The sequence below is a fragment of the Cucurbita maxima genome, unplaced genomic scaffold (assembly GCF_002738345.1).
Source record: "Cucurbita maxima cultivar Rimu unplaced genomic scaffold, Cmax_1.0 Cma_Scf00019, whole genome shotgun sequence".
Classification (NCBI taxonomy): domain Eukaryota; kingdom Viridiplantae; phylum Streptophyta; class Magnoliopsida; order Cucurbitales; family Cucurbitaceae; genus Cucurbita; species Cucurbita maxima.
In genome coordinates this window covers 2,649,287-2,666,539 of record NW_019272035.1, presented here as the reverse complement: position 1 = coordinate 2,666,539, position 17,253 = coordinate 2,649,287, and the positions used below count along the sequence as shown (strand labels likewise).

Genomic DNA, 17,253 nt, shown 5'->3' with positions numbered 1-17,253 from the left:
CCTCAAGGATGGTCGTTAGCGTGTCAAGATCATGACAGATCACAGTTGAAGAAGTACAACCGTGACATCGAGTAGATCCGTTAACTTCCAGCCAACCAATCAATCCTGTTGATTCAAAGAGATGCGACAAAGTTTTCAGATCATAGTGCGATGTCCTAATCAAATGCCTCGATCCCTTCTTTCCGCCCTCCTTGTCCCGAGAATTTGATTATACTTGAAAGACGAAACAAATGAGAGAGATTTGCCAGGAAAGCACCTCGGCCTTTCTTGTTCTATTCTCAGACTGCTGAAAGATGCTGACTATCTACTCTTGATTCAACACGCTTCCATTTTAGTGTCCGAGTTGATACTCCTATCAGCACTTGGTAATCTTCTCAAAGATCATTACGACTCTCTCCTTCTCGGGTTCAATGCTCACAAAAATTAAGAAATTTGGTTGGATGAAAATTAAAATAAATGGCTTTGGTAATATTAAAGATAAAAGAACAAAGTGAAATTGAATATCTAAAGTAAAAGGACAAAGGCTTGACGACTTGTCCCTTAAGATATCTCGATTCATTTTTTTTTTTCCACACTAGAAATCAAGCAACAAGAGACTCCCTCGATCGTCCCTGCTCGACGGCCATTTGAAGCTTCTGATCTTTCTCACAACTCTCTCTCAAGGTTCTAATCTCCTTTTTCTCTCTCCAATTTGATCTGCCTACAATTTATGCAACATTTCTCAATCTCGACTATGGCTTACAATTTGTTTTGTGAATTGCGATGTATTTGATGGTTTGCTTTATGATTTCTTCTGTGTTTCTCTGCAAAATTAGGGGAATACAAAAGAGAACGAACTTATGTCTTTGTTCATCATTCCTTTTGCCTCTAGTTCTCTCTCCCGCGTTTGCTTTCTTCTCTGTTTTAGTTTCGTATTTGCGATCAGCACTCAATATGTTATTCCATTTTTATATTCCATAGGTTTTATGAGTATACCTGCAGATTATAGAGGCTTTTGGTATAACTGTAGATTATATTAAAGTTTCAGTGAGCTTCATATCCGAAGTTCGAATTCATGACTATGTGTGCTAAAAAATCTCTAATATGTAGGGCGAAATTGAAAAAACAGTGTAAAATGATGTTATCTGATCAATCCAACTCAATCCTTCTGGGATTGGATTAGTTGATAGTTCAAGTTGGTTAAAAAATGAACCCAAGAAATTGGGTGCAGTGATTTGCGTCTACAAAAAGCTTCAACAGAAAATCATGCCTTCAATTGTGTATTTTTCACTTGTTAATGTATTTCAAATTTGTTGCTGATCTATCAGAAAACTAAGGATTTGTAGACCTGTGTGAGCTTTGTGATGGCAACTGAAATGAAAGCAGCTACTGAGGAAGTGAAAGTTGACCTCTTTGAGGATGATGATGAGTTTGAAGAGTTTGAGATTAATGAAGGTATGACTTGTAATTTTTTGGTTTCAATTTGCAGTCATTTTTTATTTATCAGTGCTTGTTGTGCAATTTATCCTTTGTTTCAGCCATTATAACGTGAATGTTATGCAACGGTCTGGATAAGCCTGTTACTGATTCAATCCTTACTGCTAGCATTCTTCATTTGGATGCCCTATTGTTGTTGTCCTGTTCACTCATTATTTCCTAGTAAATTCTTGGTATCCAGTGTTTGAAAAAAATGAGCCAGAATGCTTGTAAACTCAATTGCAATGGTAACAATCAATGAAAACAAGTGTTGATTAGGATAAAGAAGAGTTGGAATAATGCATGGATCTTAAAAGAGATGCCCCGTAAGTATACTATATTGGATGGGACTTTTTCTCTTTAAGAATTAAGATATTAAAGTCATTTAGATGTTTGTTTTAAGTTAATATAATCACTTATAAAAAAAAGCGAGGCTTTTCTTTATTTTTCAGAAGTGGGTTACTCTTACTACTTGATTGTTAGGAAGAGGATAAAGAATCTTAAGTCTAACATTCAAATCATATGGTTTCTTGACGATTTTGTTGACTGCGACTATGTTTTGAAAGCCATGCATATCCTTTAAAGTCTTGTATATTCTTTAAAAAGAAAAATGTTAGAGTGATAAGAATGTTTTGCAGTAGTTTAAATGGATAAGTAATGTGGGATCTCACACTTAACTAGTCTCATAGGTCGACTACTTGACTCTAAGGTTATGACGTGTCTGCCAAAACAACTCATGAGATTTTGTTCTAAGCAGGTAACGACCATGAGGTTTTGAACACATTCACCTTGGTCTTTTTACTTTTTCACATGTACTAATAAGGCAATTCATGGTGGTTCTTGTTTGCTCATATAGAAGTTGGAACTTCGTAATATATATCACATATGCCATAGTCCTAGTCCTAGCAAGATATTGCTACCTAGCAGAGAATTCAGAGATCTCTTCTTCCATTTCAAAGTTCTTTTGCAACTTCATCTTCTTCAGATTCGGGTGTAAAACTTATTAATATGCTTCTTGTTCTTGACGTAACATCTTTAAGCCGTCTAATACTTTTATAACCTTTCCTTCTGTTCTCATGGGCAAAAATCAATTACAGAATGGGAAGTCAAGGAAGGTAAAGAAATTACTCAGCAGTGGGAAGACGACTGGGATGATGATGATGTCAATGATGACTTCTCGTTGCAGCTTAAGAGAGAATTGGAGAGCAATGTGGAGAAAAAATGAAGAGACACTTGACACTTGCTTTTTTATCTGCCAACATCTATGTTTTATTTGTGCTATTTGACCCTCAATATGGTTTTATTATGCCTTCTATCTCTGCAATGAGTGTCATGAATATGCTTGGAAGCCCGAATTGGAAACATTGTAAGCATTTAAGATCTGCAAATTGAGCACCTATGACCATTTGCCCAGATGATAAATTAATTTGATGATAGTCCTTGCTTTACAAGTCACTTCACTTCCAAGTTTTTTCAAGTTAGTGGAAATACTAGAGGTGAAGGGAGAAGATCGATGAAATTTTATAGAGTCGAGTAATTTGTTCCATTATATTAATCAAGGTACCAGTCTGCTCGTCGTGTTTAACGATTCAAATTGTAAAGTTCTATGCAAAAATTCTAAAATCACAACTCATTATGTCAATTTAATAACCATAACATTTTATACTAATCTTATTCAGGCTTCAAATCATTCTTGAATAATGCTGACATAGCTGCCAAGCCATTGTCTTTGTCTAGCAGGCTTCATCCCACCACACCGTGAGCCCATCTTGCTGAGTGCCAACATCTTAAGGCAGAAGAAAGGAAAGCCTTTTTTTCGCTTATTTCTGGTCGGAGCATTGGAAATCATTTGCAACAAAGCTCATACAGTGATGATGGGTAAGAAAGGTAAAGGTAAAGTTCATTTAATTGCTCACTTTATTATCTCCACTGGGTAAAGAAGGTATTGTTCTCAAATAAAGGGAGGGACACTCTAAAAGCAAAAGAAAAAGGTATGCATCCTTCTCATTTGTTTTCTTTCATACTAAGAAAATTAGGTGCTAAATACTTAGAGAAGCTTACCATTAACTAAGAGGACACTCAAAAAGCAAAAGAAAAATTCTCCAAACCCTATCAGATTCATATTGTTGTCATTTGCTTTCTTTCAAACTAAGAAAACTGAATGTTAAATACTAACGATAGAACCTTGCCATCACCATATTTTTTGTCTGCTAAGATTGAACTACCATGGTAACTCAGAAACGAAAGGTGAGATTCAATGTCGGAGGCAAGATATTCGAAACAACGGCGACAACCCTTTCGAATGCCAGTGAAAATTCGTTATTAAAAGCTATGTTGGATGGTGCCTGGACAGCACAATATGAGGAATTTGGAGAACATTTCATTGATAGAGACCCTGCTTGCTTCCAAGTCCTTCTTCATCTTCTTCGAACTGGTGAGCTTCTTGTTCCTCCAACCATTCCTGACACGTTTCTCTTTAGAGAAGCTCATTACTATGGACTTCTAGACCGGGTTCGCTCTGCCAGAAGCATCAAGTTAGACGGTGAAAATCTCAAACTTGCATCCTCCATAACTGGTCGAACTTTGTTGCAAGATCATTCATTAATTAGAGCAAGTGCCAATGGTAGTTGCTCAATTGCCAATGGCAGAGTTTTCCATGTCTACGATTGGATGCTCCAAGAACTCTCAATTGCAAATCTGGATTATATGAAGATTGTGGACATGGAGTGGTATGATTCAACAAGCATCTTAATCAGTGGTCGGAAGCACTCAAACCCAAACACTGGTGGTGATGGTGGCGGTCGAATTGGTCTCTTCAATCCACAAACTGCTAAACTTCAACATAAATTTAAGCTCACTCAAACTTCATCTTCTTCTTATAGATCTCATGAAGGTGACAATCAATTTTCAAGAACAACACCCGGAAATCTAGCAATCAACAACTCAAACGATACAATATTTTGTTGCTGTAAACATGACTTATTCACAAAGGTGGATGGCATCGGAGTTTGGGACACAATAACAGGGCAGCAGATTGATTTCTTAGAAGGTGGATATAATAGTGAGCTTAACAACACCTTCAAGCTTCAATGGCTGCCAAGTAACAAGTGTTTAATAGCAGCAATACGTAGCCCACAAAGCAATAGAATAAGCATATTTGATCCAAGAATGAAAGAAATGCATTCAGGTCATTGGGAGCACAATCCATACAAACTGAAACATCAAGGAGCAATAGTAGATGCAATGGGGATTGAGGAAATGAACTGTGTCTGTGTAATAGACGAGAACGGTTTTTTCGGTTTTGTCGACTTGAGAAGGCTCGGAGGTGAGTCCCAAATGAACAGAGCTTGGTGGAGCTCTGAAGAAGAAGAGAAAAAGGAACGGTTCCCTTTGCCAGGGGAGATGGTGCACATTGGACCTGGTGGAAAGCCGAAGCTGGGATGGCATGGAGGGAAGCTGTTTTGCTCTACAAATAGTGCCATTTCAGTGTATTGTGGGTCTGGATTTGAATGGGAATTGGCTTCTCAAGTTGAGCCCAAATATGGAGGATTCATTCAGGACTTCTCCATTGGAGGGGACAGGTTATTTTCACTTCATGCTTTGCAATTTAATCTCTATAATATCAATGTATGGGAGACACCACCGTCTCCCTTGCCGCCGCTATTTATATAGCCAATAACTGATTGAACTGATTGTTGTTTTGAGAAACTTTTTAAGCATATTATATTTTATTATTTAGTCCTCCAGGTTTCTCAAATTACATTTTAGTCCCTTGTAGTCGGGTAGTTTGATTTTTCTTTTTTTAAATAAAATAATACTTTAGTCGTTGGTAAAATAATATATCATTTGATGACGTGTCAAATGTTGAATGAAAGAAGCATGTACTCGAAATTTTGCAAAGTTTTGGTTGTACTCTCTTTTCATCTTCTTTCTTTTCCTCCTCTTTTGACTGTGGGTGCCTCACATCTTTGACCGATGTGCTAAACTCACCATCGTTCGTGGTCGTCTTTGCTCTGTTGCCTCCCTTGTCTTAATTGGTTGATGATTTTCATCACTATTCTTCGTTATGTTATGTAAACCTAGCCAATTGAATTCAAGAACAAACTTCCAAATTAGGAGGAAAAAAACTTGTTTTTAAACTCAAAATATAAATTAAATTTTAAAATACTTCAAATTAATATATTTACTATTGGTACTATATTTAAAAAATATCCATAAAATTTAAAAAGTAACATTAACACTATTTATCTTTATAAAAATGTTAGATGAAAATCGTGTAATGACTTCTTATAGATTATCTACAAATATTTTAACGCTATTTTAGAAAACTCATGGGTAGCTTTAAAACGTGGTACTGGTTGGATGATGAAAGTCTCACATCGGCTAATTTAGGGAATGATCATGGGTTTATAAGTAAGAAATACTAACTCCTTTTGTATGAGGCCTTTTGGGGAAGCCCCAAACAAAGCCATGAGAGCTTATGAGACAATATTATACCATTGTGGAGAGTCGTGTTTGATTTTTTTAAAACACTTCTGAAACAAAGTATTAACGGTTTTCTTCTAAAACTAAAATGTAAGTATATTTTTTAACTTTTTTTTTTTAAGTTTAAGCGCATATTTTTTTAGACGCTTATTAAATTTTTTTTAAAAAGTTATTTTTATTTATTTATTTATTTTAGATAGAATGTAATGAAAAATGGTATTTTTATTAATTTAACGGAAGTAAAACACAGATGAAAATGATATTTTAACGGTCAAGTAAATATATTATTTTTTTTAAAAAAAAGGATGGACCAAACAAAATAAGGAGAAAGTTGGGGGACCAAAATACAATTATAACACTTTTCTCAAGACAAAACGCACATTGCACGAGAAATCCACAAAAACTCTTTTTCTCGCATATTGATGAACAATGTCGGATTGAACAATCGTGCAGCAGCAGCAGATGGCCCTATCAGTTAACTGTGGGGATGATAATTGAAAAGCCTGCATGATCCACACCGTTCAACCTGCTGAAATTTCCATTTCTTTTCCCTTCTTCATTTCATCATTTCCATTAAAGCTTTGCAATAATGGATCCCCTATTGAACTCAAACTAAACCCATGATCTACTGTCCCCTGTTTCTGCCGTATGGGTCGCTCTCTCTGTTCTCTCTTTCCCCTGTTCTGGATCTTCTTCTTCTTCTGCTTCTTCACATGTTTCAATTGTCTTCTCGTTAATGCTGAGGATCCTGACGGCAATAGATTAACTCCAATCGACCGCGATCTTTATCATTCTAGGTTTGTAATTCTTCTGATTCGGATTCTTACACTTCTTTCGTAATTTTACTGCATCGATGATCGTTATCGTCGCTATTCTCTCTGGAATTTGGGCATTTCATCATACAAACTGTATGCAGATTCTCTGTTGTAATTTTCGTTCTGGAATTTTGATATAGTGGCTATTTTAACGTGTCTGATACTGTTCTCTGCCGATCCAAGTTTTTGTAGGGTTTCATATTAGGCCATTTATCTTTGTTGAAGATTAACTTAGCATTCATATGGTTTGAATACTTTCAAGGTCTTTTTGTAATGGTGATCTATTCATTTAACAATGGTGTACTTGATTCTTTCTGAATGTTTTCCCATTTTGTTGGGTGATTGGATCTTGCAGTGTTGATTTGATGAAGGAGATAAAAGCTTTGGTCCATCGACACCCTGATAAGCTGACTGTATGTTCTTGTTGTTGGTAATCCTTAATTCAGGCATGATGATTTGGCTTGGTTACTTACTTTGATTATTTAAGCAGATAGAGACAATGGAGGCTAGAAATAAGGGCTATTTTGCAGAAATTCCAGTTGTTACATATTGCCATGGAAGGAATAAAGTTAATGACATGTCAAAATTCCGGATACTTCTTGTAAGTTTTGTGTTGAATTGCATACTCATTTGATCTTCTAGGCTTTTATTACTGTAATATCTCACTACGGTTGGAGAGGGGAACAAAACATTTCTTATAAGGGTGTAAAAACCTCTCCTTAGAAGACGCGTTTTAAAACCGTGAGGCTGACGGTGATATGTAATGAGCCAAAGCAGACAATATTTGCTCGCGATAGGATGCTAGCCCCTAAATGGTATCAGAGCTAGACATCGACAGTGTGCTAGCAAGGATGCTGGCCCCTAATGGGTGGATTGTAAGATCTCACGTCGGTTGGAGAAAGGAACAAAGCATTCCTTATAAGGGTGTGAAAACCTCTCCCTAGCAAACGCGTTTTAAAATCGTGAGGCTGACGATAATACGTAACGGGCCAAAACGGACAATATTTGATTACGGTGTGCTTAAGTTGTTACAATTCCCTATGGATAGGTTTCCTGCCTGTGTACTAAATAAGCTTACTTGAGAGATCAGTTTTTTCCATCCTTTTTTCTTTTCTTTTCCTCTCTTTAACGATTAAGGGAACATGTCATCTCAGATAATTGCTGGTGTTCTTGACAGATGATTCCTCCTTGTCTTCCAGAGTTTTGGACAGCATGGCAGGGAGCTCATAACAACAGAACTTGCACTGAGAATTCTTTTAATCTTGAGTGAAGAACAGTTGCTGCCCCACATGGATCGAGCTTCCTTAAGCAACACGCTTGATAAGCTTGTTATTAAGGTATGTATAACAGTTCAAGCTCACCGTTGGTTGATATTGTCCTTTTTGGACTTTTTCTTTTGAATTTTCCCTCGATGTTTTTAAAACGTGATCTGCTAGGGAGAGGTTCCCACACTCTTATAAAAAATGTTTCGTTCTCCTCCCAACCGACGTGAGATCTCACAACTTTTTACATTGATAAGTGGGATAAATGAACCGCGTGTAAAGTTTTTGGTTCTATAATTTTAGGAAAGTTACAGATAATCACACAGGATGCCTTCTCTTCCAGCTAACCTCTGGCTTTCTTTTTAAGTAGCAATGAAGTCCATGCAGTTAAGCCTGCATTGTAGTTAATACCCACATTTTTCTGCTCTTAATACTTGGTACTTGTGTTCATGCTTGAGCTTGAACATTGATCACCTCTATATTTATCAAGTTCTTCGATGTGGGTCGTGACAAATCGATTGATAATTAATGTATGGTCCCTTTATGGAAGAAATCTATGCTCTAGCTGATATGGGTGCTTCTAACTTGAATCACAGTTTTGTGTATGCATAAATGATGTGCTTGCTTATGTATGTTGTCAGGTGGTGCCAATGGAAAACTTAAACGGGCGCAGGCTCGTCGAGGACGGGGATCTATGTGAAAGAAGAAATGGTAATGCAGCTGGTTTACTCCATTATATGGTCATACAGGATCTAATGCCTGAGTTTGTGTTCCATGGCAGGTAGAGGTGTTGATCTGAACAGGAATTGGAGCGTCGATTGGGGTAAAAAGGAGAAGGTTGGTATCTATCTTCTGAGTAGCACTACGAAAAATGTACATAAAAAAGGAGAAAGGGAACAAAACATTTTTATAAGAGTGTAGAAACTTTTTCCTAGTAGACACGTTTTAAAATCGTGAGGCTAACGATGATACGTAACGGGTCAAAGCGGACAATATATACTAGCAGTGAGTTTGGGCTGTTACAAATGGTATCAGAGCTAGTCACCGGACGATGCGAGACACTAGTTGGAGTAGAACTAGACCCTCTCCATAGTAGACACGTTTTAAACCCGTGAGGCTGACGACGATACGTAATAGGCCAAAGTAGACTATATATGCTAGTGGTGGGCTTGGGCTATTACAAATGGTATCAGAGCCAGACACTGGGCGGTGTGCCGGCGAGAACGCTGGACTCCCAAGGGAGGTGGATTGTGAGATCCCACATCAGTTGGAGAGGGGAATAAAACATTTCTTATAAGGGTGTGATAACCTTTCTCTAGTAGATGCGTTTTAAAACCGTGAGGCTGACGGCAAAACGTCATAACCCAAAGTGGACAATATCGACTAGCGATGGACTTGAGCTGTTAGACCATTTGAGCCGTTTGGTAAGGTTTTTTATTACTCTCTTCAATTCCAACAGTTTAGCTCTCCTTCTCCCTGTTGCAGGATTATAATCCTTACGAAGAAAATCCTGGATTTGCACCTTTCAGCGAACCAGAAACTCAAATGATGCGAAAACTTGCCTTAACATTTGATCCACATATATGGGTCAATGTGCATTCAGGCATGGAGGTAAAGAAACAATACTAATTGAATGAAAATGGAACTCAAATTGTGTGTGGCATTCAATTTTGATCATGTAAAACCAGCTGATTAAACAATCTCATCAGCTCTCTTTCTGTGTTGTTGTTTATCTGCTGAACGTTTGAAGCCATTGCTGAGATTTTTCCATGCACATTTCATACAACTTGCTGCTTTTGATTCTCACTTCAATAGGCTCTGTTCATGCCTTATGACCATAAAAACACAACCCCTGATAGCCAAATTGCTCAACAAATGAAACTTTTGCTTGAAGAACTGAACACTCTCCATTGCCACCAGCGGTGCATGATTGGATCCGGCGGAGGTTCGGTCGGGTTAGTTTACTTCTTCATTAACTCTTTCTTTATCGTTTAGTAGGTAGGAATGTTCATGAATTGAATCGAGTTTGGACAATTTTTCGAACTTAATTAATTGCTTGAATCCAATCCAAACAACACCTCTCAAATGATAAACCTAGTCCAACCCAACCATAAAATATTTTGGATGAATTAGTTCAGGTTGTTTAGATCATTTATTCCTACTTTTTATTTTTAGTATATAAAATATCTACCTATTTATTTTAAAACATTATTAAGATTTAAATGACAATTTAAGAATTTATTTTTAAGTGCTTTTAGAGAATAAATAATAAATAAAATAATTATGAAATTAAATATATATCTATTTATTCTATAAAAAAAGTATTTCTTTTTTTAAAATTAACACTCCTGGAATAATTGATCAAATTCTTCGAGTCATCGGTTTTTTGAATTACCATTTTGTATACGTTTTAAATGTATTTTAATGGTACATTAAAATGTTCTATTTATGAATTTTTAATTATTATTCTAATTTTTTTATTTTTTATTTTTTATTTTTATCCTTATTTAACTTAGATGGGTTAATATCAAATATAACATGGCATAATTAGTTGATAAATACTTATTGATTTGAAGTAAATAATAATAAATAAAAAAAAAGGTGTCTAACTAGATAAATAATGTGGCATGTATCTAAGCAAACAAGCAGATTATAGCAATTTATACTTTGATTTCATTTGAAATAAACTCAAAATCACCTTAAATTTATTCTTCTTCAAAGATTCTAACAAAATGGGAAGAAAAGTTCTAAGCTTTAATTGATACAACTTCGCCCGGTAATGGGTATTTTTACTAAAATTTAAACACTAAATAGACAACTATCTATTATTTTGCAAGGAATCCAAACTTTTAGATGCCTCTAGGCTTAGTCTTGAAGGCTAATTGGTTTGAAGTTTTTGTTCTTTTAATTGAGAATCCCTTAGTTATTGCTCTTTGGGTCTGAAATACTTCCAGCATAATTGTTGTTTCTTAAGGTATCTGGCACATGGGACAGCCACAGATTTCATGTTTGACAAAGCAAGAATTCCCATGGCTTTCACTTTTGAGGTCTGTCAAGTCTGAACTGCTATCTAAACTTGCATGAACTAATCTTGGTTTTGGCCTTAAAATAAGCCTCTCTCTTCATCATACTCTTATATCAGATATATGGCTACGAAGCTGCCTCACCAAAAGACTGCTTTAGAATGTTCAATCCCACAGATCCCACTACTTTCAATGTATGTGACATCTCCTGCCATCTATCTTGATCACTAAATGTCCATGGGAATCCTTAGCTGAATGCAATTTTCTTCTTTGTTTTTAGAGGGTTCTCGGCGACTGGTCTGCTGCATTTTTTACAATTTTTAAGCTTGGTCCAGAGTACGTTGACAAGACCGAGCTACGTTTAAGGGACAACTTAGACAAGCTGGTGTCGATTGATGACTATCTTGAAGGTTACTTGATTGAGAGGAGTAGCAGATATGGGAAGAAGAGGGAGGTGTTTGAGCTAGGGATGCAAGAAATGAGAACTTATTTTAGGCTATTTTTGTTGTCGTCAGTTTTATTGATGTTCATGTTTTGTTCCAGACTTTCTAAGAAGAAGTTTAGACCACTTGTTTCTGCTATTTCCCTTTGAGAGATACATTCAGAAAGATGTGTGTAGTTTCTGGACTCCATATGTTTATTGCCACACTTACTCTAAACAAGTACACATGATTGAGTTCTATCGACCTATGTAGAAGTTTCTATCTTTAAACGATACAAAAACAGACTGATTTAACAGATCATTCAAAGAAACAAAAGAACGGAAAAGAACTCACATATTGAGGTCCTTGGATCAATGATTTCTTCTGCATTTTACTCAATATTGCAACCTATCGACCTCCATCGTTAAGCGATACAAAAACAGACTGAATTAGCAGATCATTCAAAGAAAGAAAATAACTCACATATTGAGGTCCTTGGATCAATGATTTCTTCTGCATTTTACTCAATATTGCAACCTATCGACCTCTATCGTTAAACGATACAAAAACAGACTGATTAAGCAGATCATTCAAAGAAAGAAAAGAACTCACGTATTGAGGTCCTTGGATCAACTATTGCTTCTGCATTTTACTGTATGACATAAGAATGGTGAATATGTTATATAAACAATAATACAAGAATTATCAATAGATGGGAATTTGCCTGGTGTTTCTAAGACCGGCACCTGGTGGCCGGGTGCGGTGGAGCTGTATCATTTAAGGGGGCTGAAGGAGGGGTGATTGGCAGTTCTACTTTAGAAATGTCAACTTTTTGCTGATAGTATAATGCCATACTATTAGTGTAAGATCAAACCTTTCTCTTCTCCAAGTCATAAGAAATGACTCAAGCTTGAATAGGCAATTCCTGCAAAACCATTCCAGGGCAGACGCAAAACATTAATTCATACATTAATACATGAATTCCCAAGAAATTGTGGACTTTGATACCAATTCATTATGAAACTGTCAAGAACATCACATCTTGAAGCCTTTGGTACGTACCTATGAGTATTGGTTTGATAAACTCCTGCAAATTTGTTCTACAGAGTGCATGGATACATGATCAGGCGGCCAATTATAAGCTTAGTGTACGCTTCATGTATTTGAGGGCAGACCGCAACATGGCTCTGGCCTTTCCATCAGGAGTACATCCAGACAAAATCATCTCTTCATACACAGCCGGAACCTGAAACTCAAATAATGTACTTTCAATCTTTAACATTCTCTCTTTTTCTCTATTTCAAAACTGAGAATTGAAAACATGAAATTTGAGGTTGCGGGGTGACATGACGAAACAAGCACAGGGAGCTGTAGAAAGCAATTCGTCACAAGTTTCTATTTGATGATGTGTTCGTATAAGAAATAAGAAATGCTGCAACCAGGACGTCTAGCACAAGCTAAGACATCAAAAGTTTTGCATCCAATTTGCAAAACTAGTCCAGCTTCACTTTTTAACATTTAATCTTCACAATATCTCCCTCAGAAACAACGGAAAACATTGTAGAAGACATTGAGTAGGCTCCAATGTGATGAACAATATGAGGTCATATTTTTGAGGATGGTTGGGAGAGGAGTCTCACGTCGGCTAATTAAGGGGTTGATCATGAGTTTATAAGTAAGGAATACATCTCCATTGGTACGAGGCCTTTTAGAAATACTAAAAGCAAAGCCATGAGAGCTAGCTAATGCTCAAAGTGGACAATATCGTACTATTGTGGAGGGTCGTGGTTCTTATCACATTTGCCAAATACACAAAATTTATGCATAAAATAACACGAGAAAATTATGAAAAACAGCTGTAGGGTCATGTTCTTCTACCTTGTCAAACTTTTCAACACGAATCAAAGCTTTCATAAGTGTTGTATATGTGACAACGTCAGGCTTCACATCCTGCAGTAGAAGGTAGGACCAAATAAGTTCGAATGATGAATGGATAAGCTTTACTCTTGATATTAAGAATAAAAAATATGCAAACGTTATTGTAAATAATATACTGCACCTACGTTTTCCTTCATGTATTGCAAGATTGTAAAGGCTTCAATGTCTCTCCTATCCTCGCCAAATGCATTGATCAATGAATTAAGAGCCAAGAGACTGGGTTTTAGTCCATCTGATCTCATGACTCTATATGCATTTACTGCCTGCTCTGACAAACCCTGCCAAATGATAAAAATGGATGATCATAAAATGGATTTTCAAGAAACAGATTGAAATATATATGTAACCGCCCAAGCCCAAGCCCAAGCCCAAGCCCACCGCTGACGGATATATAAGGGCGTGGAAACTTCTCCCTAGCAGACGCGCTTTAAAAAGCTTGAGGGAAAGCCTACTCAATGTCTTCTACAATGTTTTCTGTTGAAAAGTGGGAAGGATGACATACTTTTTGAGCGAAGGCATTGATTAAAGCATTATACATTGTTGAGGATGGTTTCAGCCCAGCAGACTTCATGGCCTCCAAGCACTCAATGGCGTCATTAAACCTTCCAGATTGTCCATATATATCAACAAGGGTAGTGTATGTTATCACATTGGGAAGTAAGCCCTGACTCTGCATCTTTCCTAACAAGATTTTCACCTCGTCCCACTTTTCCTGCTCACCTAATGAATTGATCATAATATTATATGTTGTGGGACAAGGAAAATAACCACGCTCCTGCATTTCTTCAAACAACTCTGCAGCCCTTTCATGGTATCCGTGCTTACGATGACAATCTATAAGCGTGTTCCAAGTAACAACGTCTGGTTCGATCCCCTCGGAGAGCATCCGTTCATATGTTTCCATGGCATGATCAACACAATTGAACTTCCCGAAAGTATCAATCATGACATTGTAAAAATGCCTATCAGGTTTGACATTGCAGTTCTTCATTTCCCTCAAAACTTCAAACGTTTTCTGCCATTCGCCCCGGTCACGATAACTAGCTAAAATCCTACTGAAAATGAAGGTATTCGGCTGTACATTTCTAGCTTCCATTTGTTTCAACAATTGTCTTGCACTTTGCCAACTCCCCACATTTGCATAAGCATCAACGAGAAGACCATATGTGTGCTCATCCGGTGATAATCCACTCTTTTCCATCTCTGAAACAATGGATTCTGCCTCTTTCAGAGAACCCTTTTTAGCATAGCCTTTAAGAAGAGCATTGAAGGCCTTAATCCTTGGTTTCAATCCACCTTCCTTCATTTCCTCAAAGATAGCCTCAGCTTCCTCTGTCCGCCCATAATTTCCCAAAGCAGAGATAATCGCAACAAACGTAGAAGTTTTGGGGTTTAAACCACTCGCCTGTACCATGGACAAGAAATACAGAGCTCGGTTAGGATCTCCAGCTTTAGCGAAGCCCAATATGATATCATTGAGGAGCTGCCCATCGAGTTCAATTTTATCAGACTCAATCTCTTCGTAAAGCTTTTGCAAGATTGGAACATCAATCTTATTGGTGCGAGTAAGCGACTGAATTATCAAACTATAGTTGACAAAATCAGATTGGTAACCATCCTGTCGCATCCTTGATATCAGATTGAGGGCCTTCTCCGAATCGTTATTGCGAGCACAGGCACCAATGAGAGCATTATACGTTAAGGGGGTTAGGGTTTGGCTCTGGGAGAGAATGAAAGCTTCATAGAGCTTCTCAGAGCGGCCAAGGGCATGAATGAGAATCGAGTAAAGCAATTCGTAAGAGAAGCACAGATTATGCTTCTGAAGCCACAAAACAACCGCGTAACCTAGCCCAATCGAAGAGGAAGAAGCGCAAAGAGACTTAAGCAGAGAGTGCCATAGAGGCGCCGGCACGGCCCTGTAGGTCTCGGCAAGCTGGAACTCGGTAGGGTCAAGGGAGGTCGGAGAAGCCTTATCAGACTCAGAATCAGAGTCCAAAACAGAGTCGAATTCCACCTCTGAATCGGAATCGGACTTCGGATAGGCCGGAGACCGGGAAAGGAAGTCGAGGAGAGGAGTGAAGTCGTAACGGCGACTCTGAAAAGAAACGTGGTCGTTTTCGAAAACGTCGAGCTCGAGCGCGTCGGATGAAGTGGAACAGGTGACGACGGAGGAGAAGGAGGCGGTGGTGGCGGCGGCGGCGGAGATGATGGGAAATGAGAGATGGGTAGTGATAGGGGGGTTCTGGTGGTGGAGGAAGACGGTGGGAGAAGGTAATTGAGTTGCAGGAAAGCGAGTAGAGAGAGGCAATGGTGACAGAAGAAGCATGTTATCGGAAAATTGAATTGGGTGATCGGGAAAGTTGTGAAAGCAGCGGCGGCTCCAGAACGCAATCCAAACGAGGCTGAATGATTCCTGCCGCCGGCAACCCAAGTGAAGAAGAGATTGACAATATATGGCGCCAGTTTATTATCCTAAACGTCGTCGTTCGGTTGAAAATTGTCTTCATAATATATGTAGTGTTTGTGAATTATATACATTTAAATCTTGTGATACCATTCCAAATTTTATATACAAGTCTCATTAATAAACATATCTTTTCCATTCTTCAAATAAAAAAAAAATATATATATATATATATAGCTAGCCGATATTGTCCACCTGCTTTTGCCCATTACATATCATCATCAATCTCACGGTCTTAAAATGTGTCTACTAAGAAGAGGTTTCCACACCCTTACAAGACCCATTTTTGGTCTGTTACGTATCACCGCCAATCTCATGGTTCCTCACAGTCTTAAAATGTGTATACTAAGAAGAGGTTTCCACACCCTTACAAAACCCCTTTCGATATTGTCTACCTGCTTTGGTCCGTTACGTATCACCGTCAACCTCATGGTTCCTCACGGTCTTAAAATGTGTCTATTAAGAAGAGGTTTCCACATAAACAAGACCCCTTTCGATATTGTCTACCTACTTTGGCCCGTAACGTATCATCGTTAATCTCATGGTTTTTAAATGTGTCTATTAGGGAGTCTATTAAGGAGCGGTTTCCACACATTTATAACACCCTTTTCCAACCGATGTAGGATCTCACAATCCACCCCTCCTGGGAGCCTAGCATCCTCGCTGACGCAATCCCTAGTGTTTAGCTTTGATACAATTTGTAACAGCTCAAGCCCACCCTAGTATTGTCCGCTTTAATCTGTTATATATCTTTCGCTTTGATCTGTTATATATTGTCCCTCACGATTTTAAATAGCGTCTACTAATGAGAGATTTCCACACCCTTACAAGGAATGTTTCATTACCCTCTCCAACCAATGTGAGATCTCACCGTTAATAATAATAGTGTAAGTATTTTCTATTTACTCCAACTTTAGTTCTTACTATAGCAAGAAGATACTCTCGCTTTCGAATGATTCTAGCTCTAGCTCTAACTCACTTTAGTAACCTAATCATAACTATCACTCGATTCTCGCTAGATTATTAATACATTTTGTTCTAGCTAATCATGACACTCACTCATAATTGACCTATCACTCTCTCGATCCATAATCTTTGGCTACCACTTTAATTATTTAATAACATGATCATGTTTTAATATTGCTTCTTCCAAAACTACATGGATGTTAAGCTAAATTATGTTAACTATTTGCTTCCGATGTTGAATCGATGATACTTGGATATTGAAACATGATTTTAAATAGATAAAACAATGTGTCACAATTGACGCAAGAAACCAGACATTTCAAGGATTTAAAAAATATAAGAATAAAATTTTATAAATACCAATTACAATCTAAAAAATTGATGTAAGATCATTCACCCGACCCGGGTCGATCTTGAAAAATA

At 37.5% G+C, this 17,253-nt stretch overlaps 4 protein-coding genes across 7 annotated transcripts; 3 read left to right on the top strand and 1 right to left on the bottom strand.

Moving 5' to 3' along the window:
• The first annotated feature begins 484 nt into the window (after positions 1-484).
• Positions 485-2,906, top strand: LOC111494033 (protein DELETION OF SUV3 SUPPRESSOR 1(I)-like). The gene is made up of 3 exons (XM_023144022.1): positions 485-663; positions 1,308-1,434; positions 2,553-2,906. The coding sequence occupies exons 2-3, from the start codon at positions 1,344-1,346 to the stop codon at positions 2,678-2,680; spliced, it is 219 nt and encodes a 72-aa protein (XP_022999790.1). The 5' UTR covers positions 485-663; positions 1,308-1,343; the 3' UTR covers positions 2,681-2,906.
• A 33-nt stretch (positions 2,907-2,939) lies between these two features.
• LOC111493963 (BTB/POZ domain-containing protein At4g30940-like) lies at positions 2,940-5,197 on the top strand. 3 transcript variants are annotated; one of them, XM_023143914.1, is made up of 2 exons: positions 2,940-3,015; positions 3,196-5,197. In XM_023143914.1, the coding sequence occupies exon 2, from the start codon at positions 3,682-3,684 to the stop codon at positions 5,125-5,127; it is 1,446 nt and encodes a 481-aa protein (XP_022999682.1). In that variant the 5' UTR covers positions 2,940-3,015; positions 3,196-3,681; the 3' UTR covers positions 5,128-5,197. The 3 variants fall into 3 exon arrangements, with proteins under 3 accessions (XP_022999682.1, XP_022999684.1, XP_022999683.1); XM_023143916.1 differs by having other exon boundaries at positions 2,940-3,348; positions 3,670-5,197; XM_023143915.1 differs by having other exon boundaries at positions 2,940-3,446; positions 3,670-5,197.
• A 1,206-nt stretch (positions 5,198-6,403) lies between these two features.
• On the top strand, positions 6,404-11,726 carry LOC111493969 (putative metallocarboxypeptidase ecm14). 2 transcript variants are annotated; one of them, XM_023143923.1, is made up of 11 exons: positions 6,404-6,737; positions 7,111-7,168; positions 7,246-7,356; positions 7,955-8,092; positions 8,659-8,728; positions 8,799-8,854; positions 9,503-9,628; positions 9,833-9,972; positions 10,992-11,064; positions 11,160-11,234; positions 11,321-11,726. In XM_023143923.1, exons 1-11 carry the CDS (start codon positions 6,589-6,591, stop codon positions 11,630-11,632), a joined length of 1,308 nt encoding a protein of 435 aa, XP_022999691.1. In that variant the 5' UTR covers positions 6,404-6,588; the 3' UTR covers positions 11,633-11,726. The 2 variants fall into 2 exon arrangements, with proteins under 2 accessions (XP_022999691.1, XP_022999692.1); XM_023143924.1 differs by having other exon boundaries at positions 6,653-6,741.
• A 95-nt stretch (positions 11,727-11,821) lies between these two features.
• LOC111493938 (pentatricopeptide repeat-containing protein At5g42310, chloroplastic) lies at positions 11,822-15,870 on the bottom strand. The gene is made up of 5 exons (XM_023143870.1): positions 13,903-15,870; positions 13,526-13,678; positions 13,341-13,412; positions 12,525-12,708; positions 11,822-12,387 (listed from the first exon to the last, which is right to left on the bottom strand). Exons 1-4 carry the CDS (start codon positions 15,724-15,726, stop codon positions 12,598-12,600), a joined length of 2,160 nt encoding a protein of 719 aa, XP_022999638.1. The 5' UTR covers positions 15,727-15,870; the 3' UTR covers positions 11,822-12,387; positions 12,525-12,597.
• Positions 15,871-17,253: the final 1,383 nt, after the last annotated feature.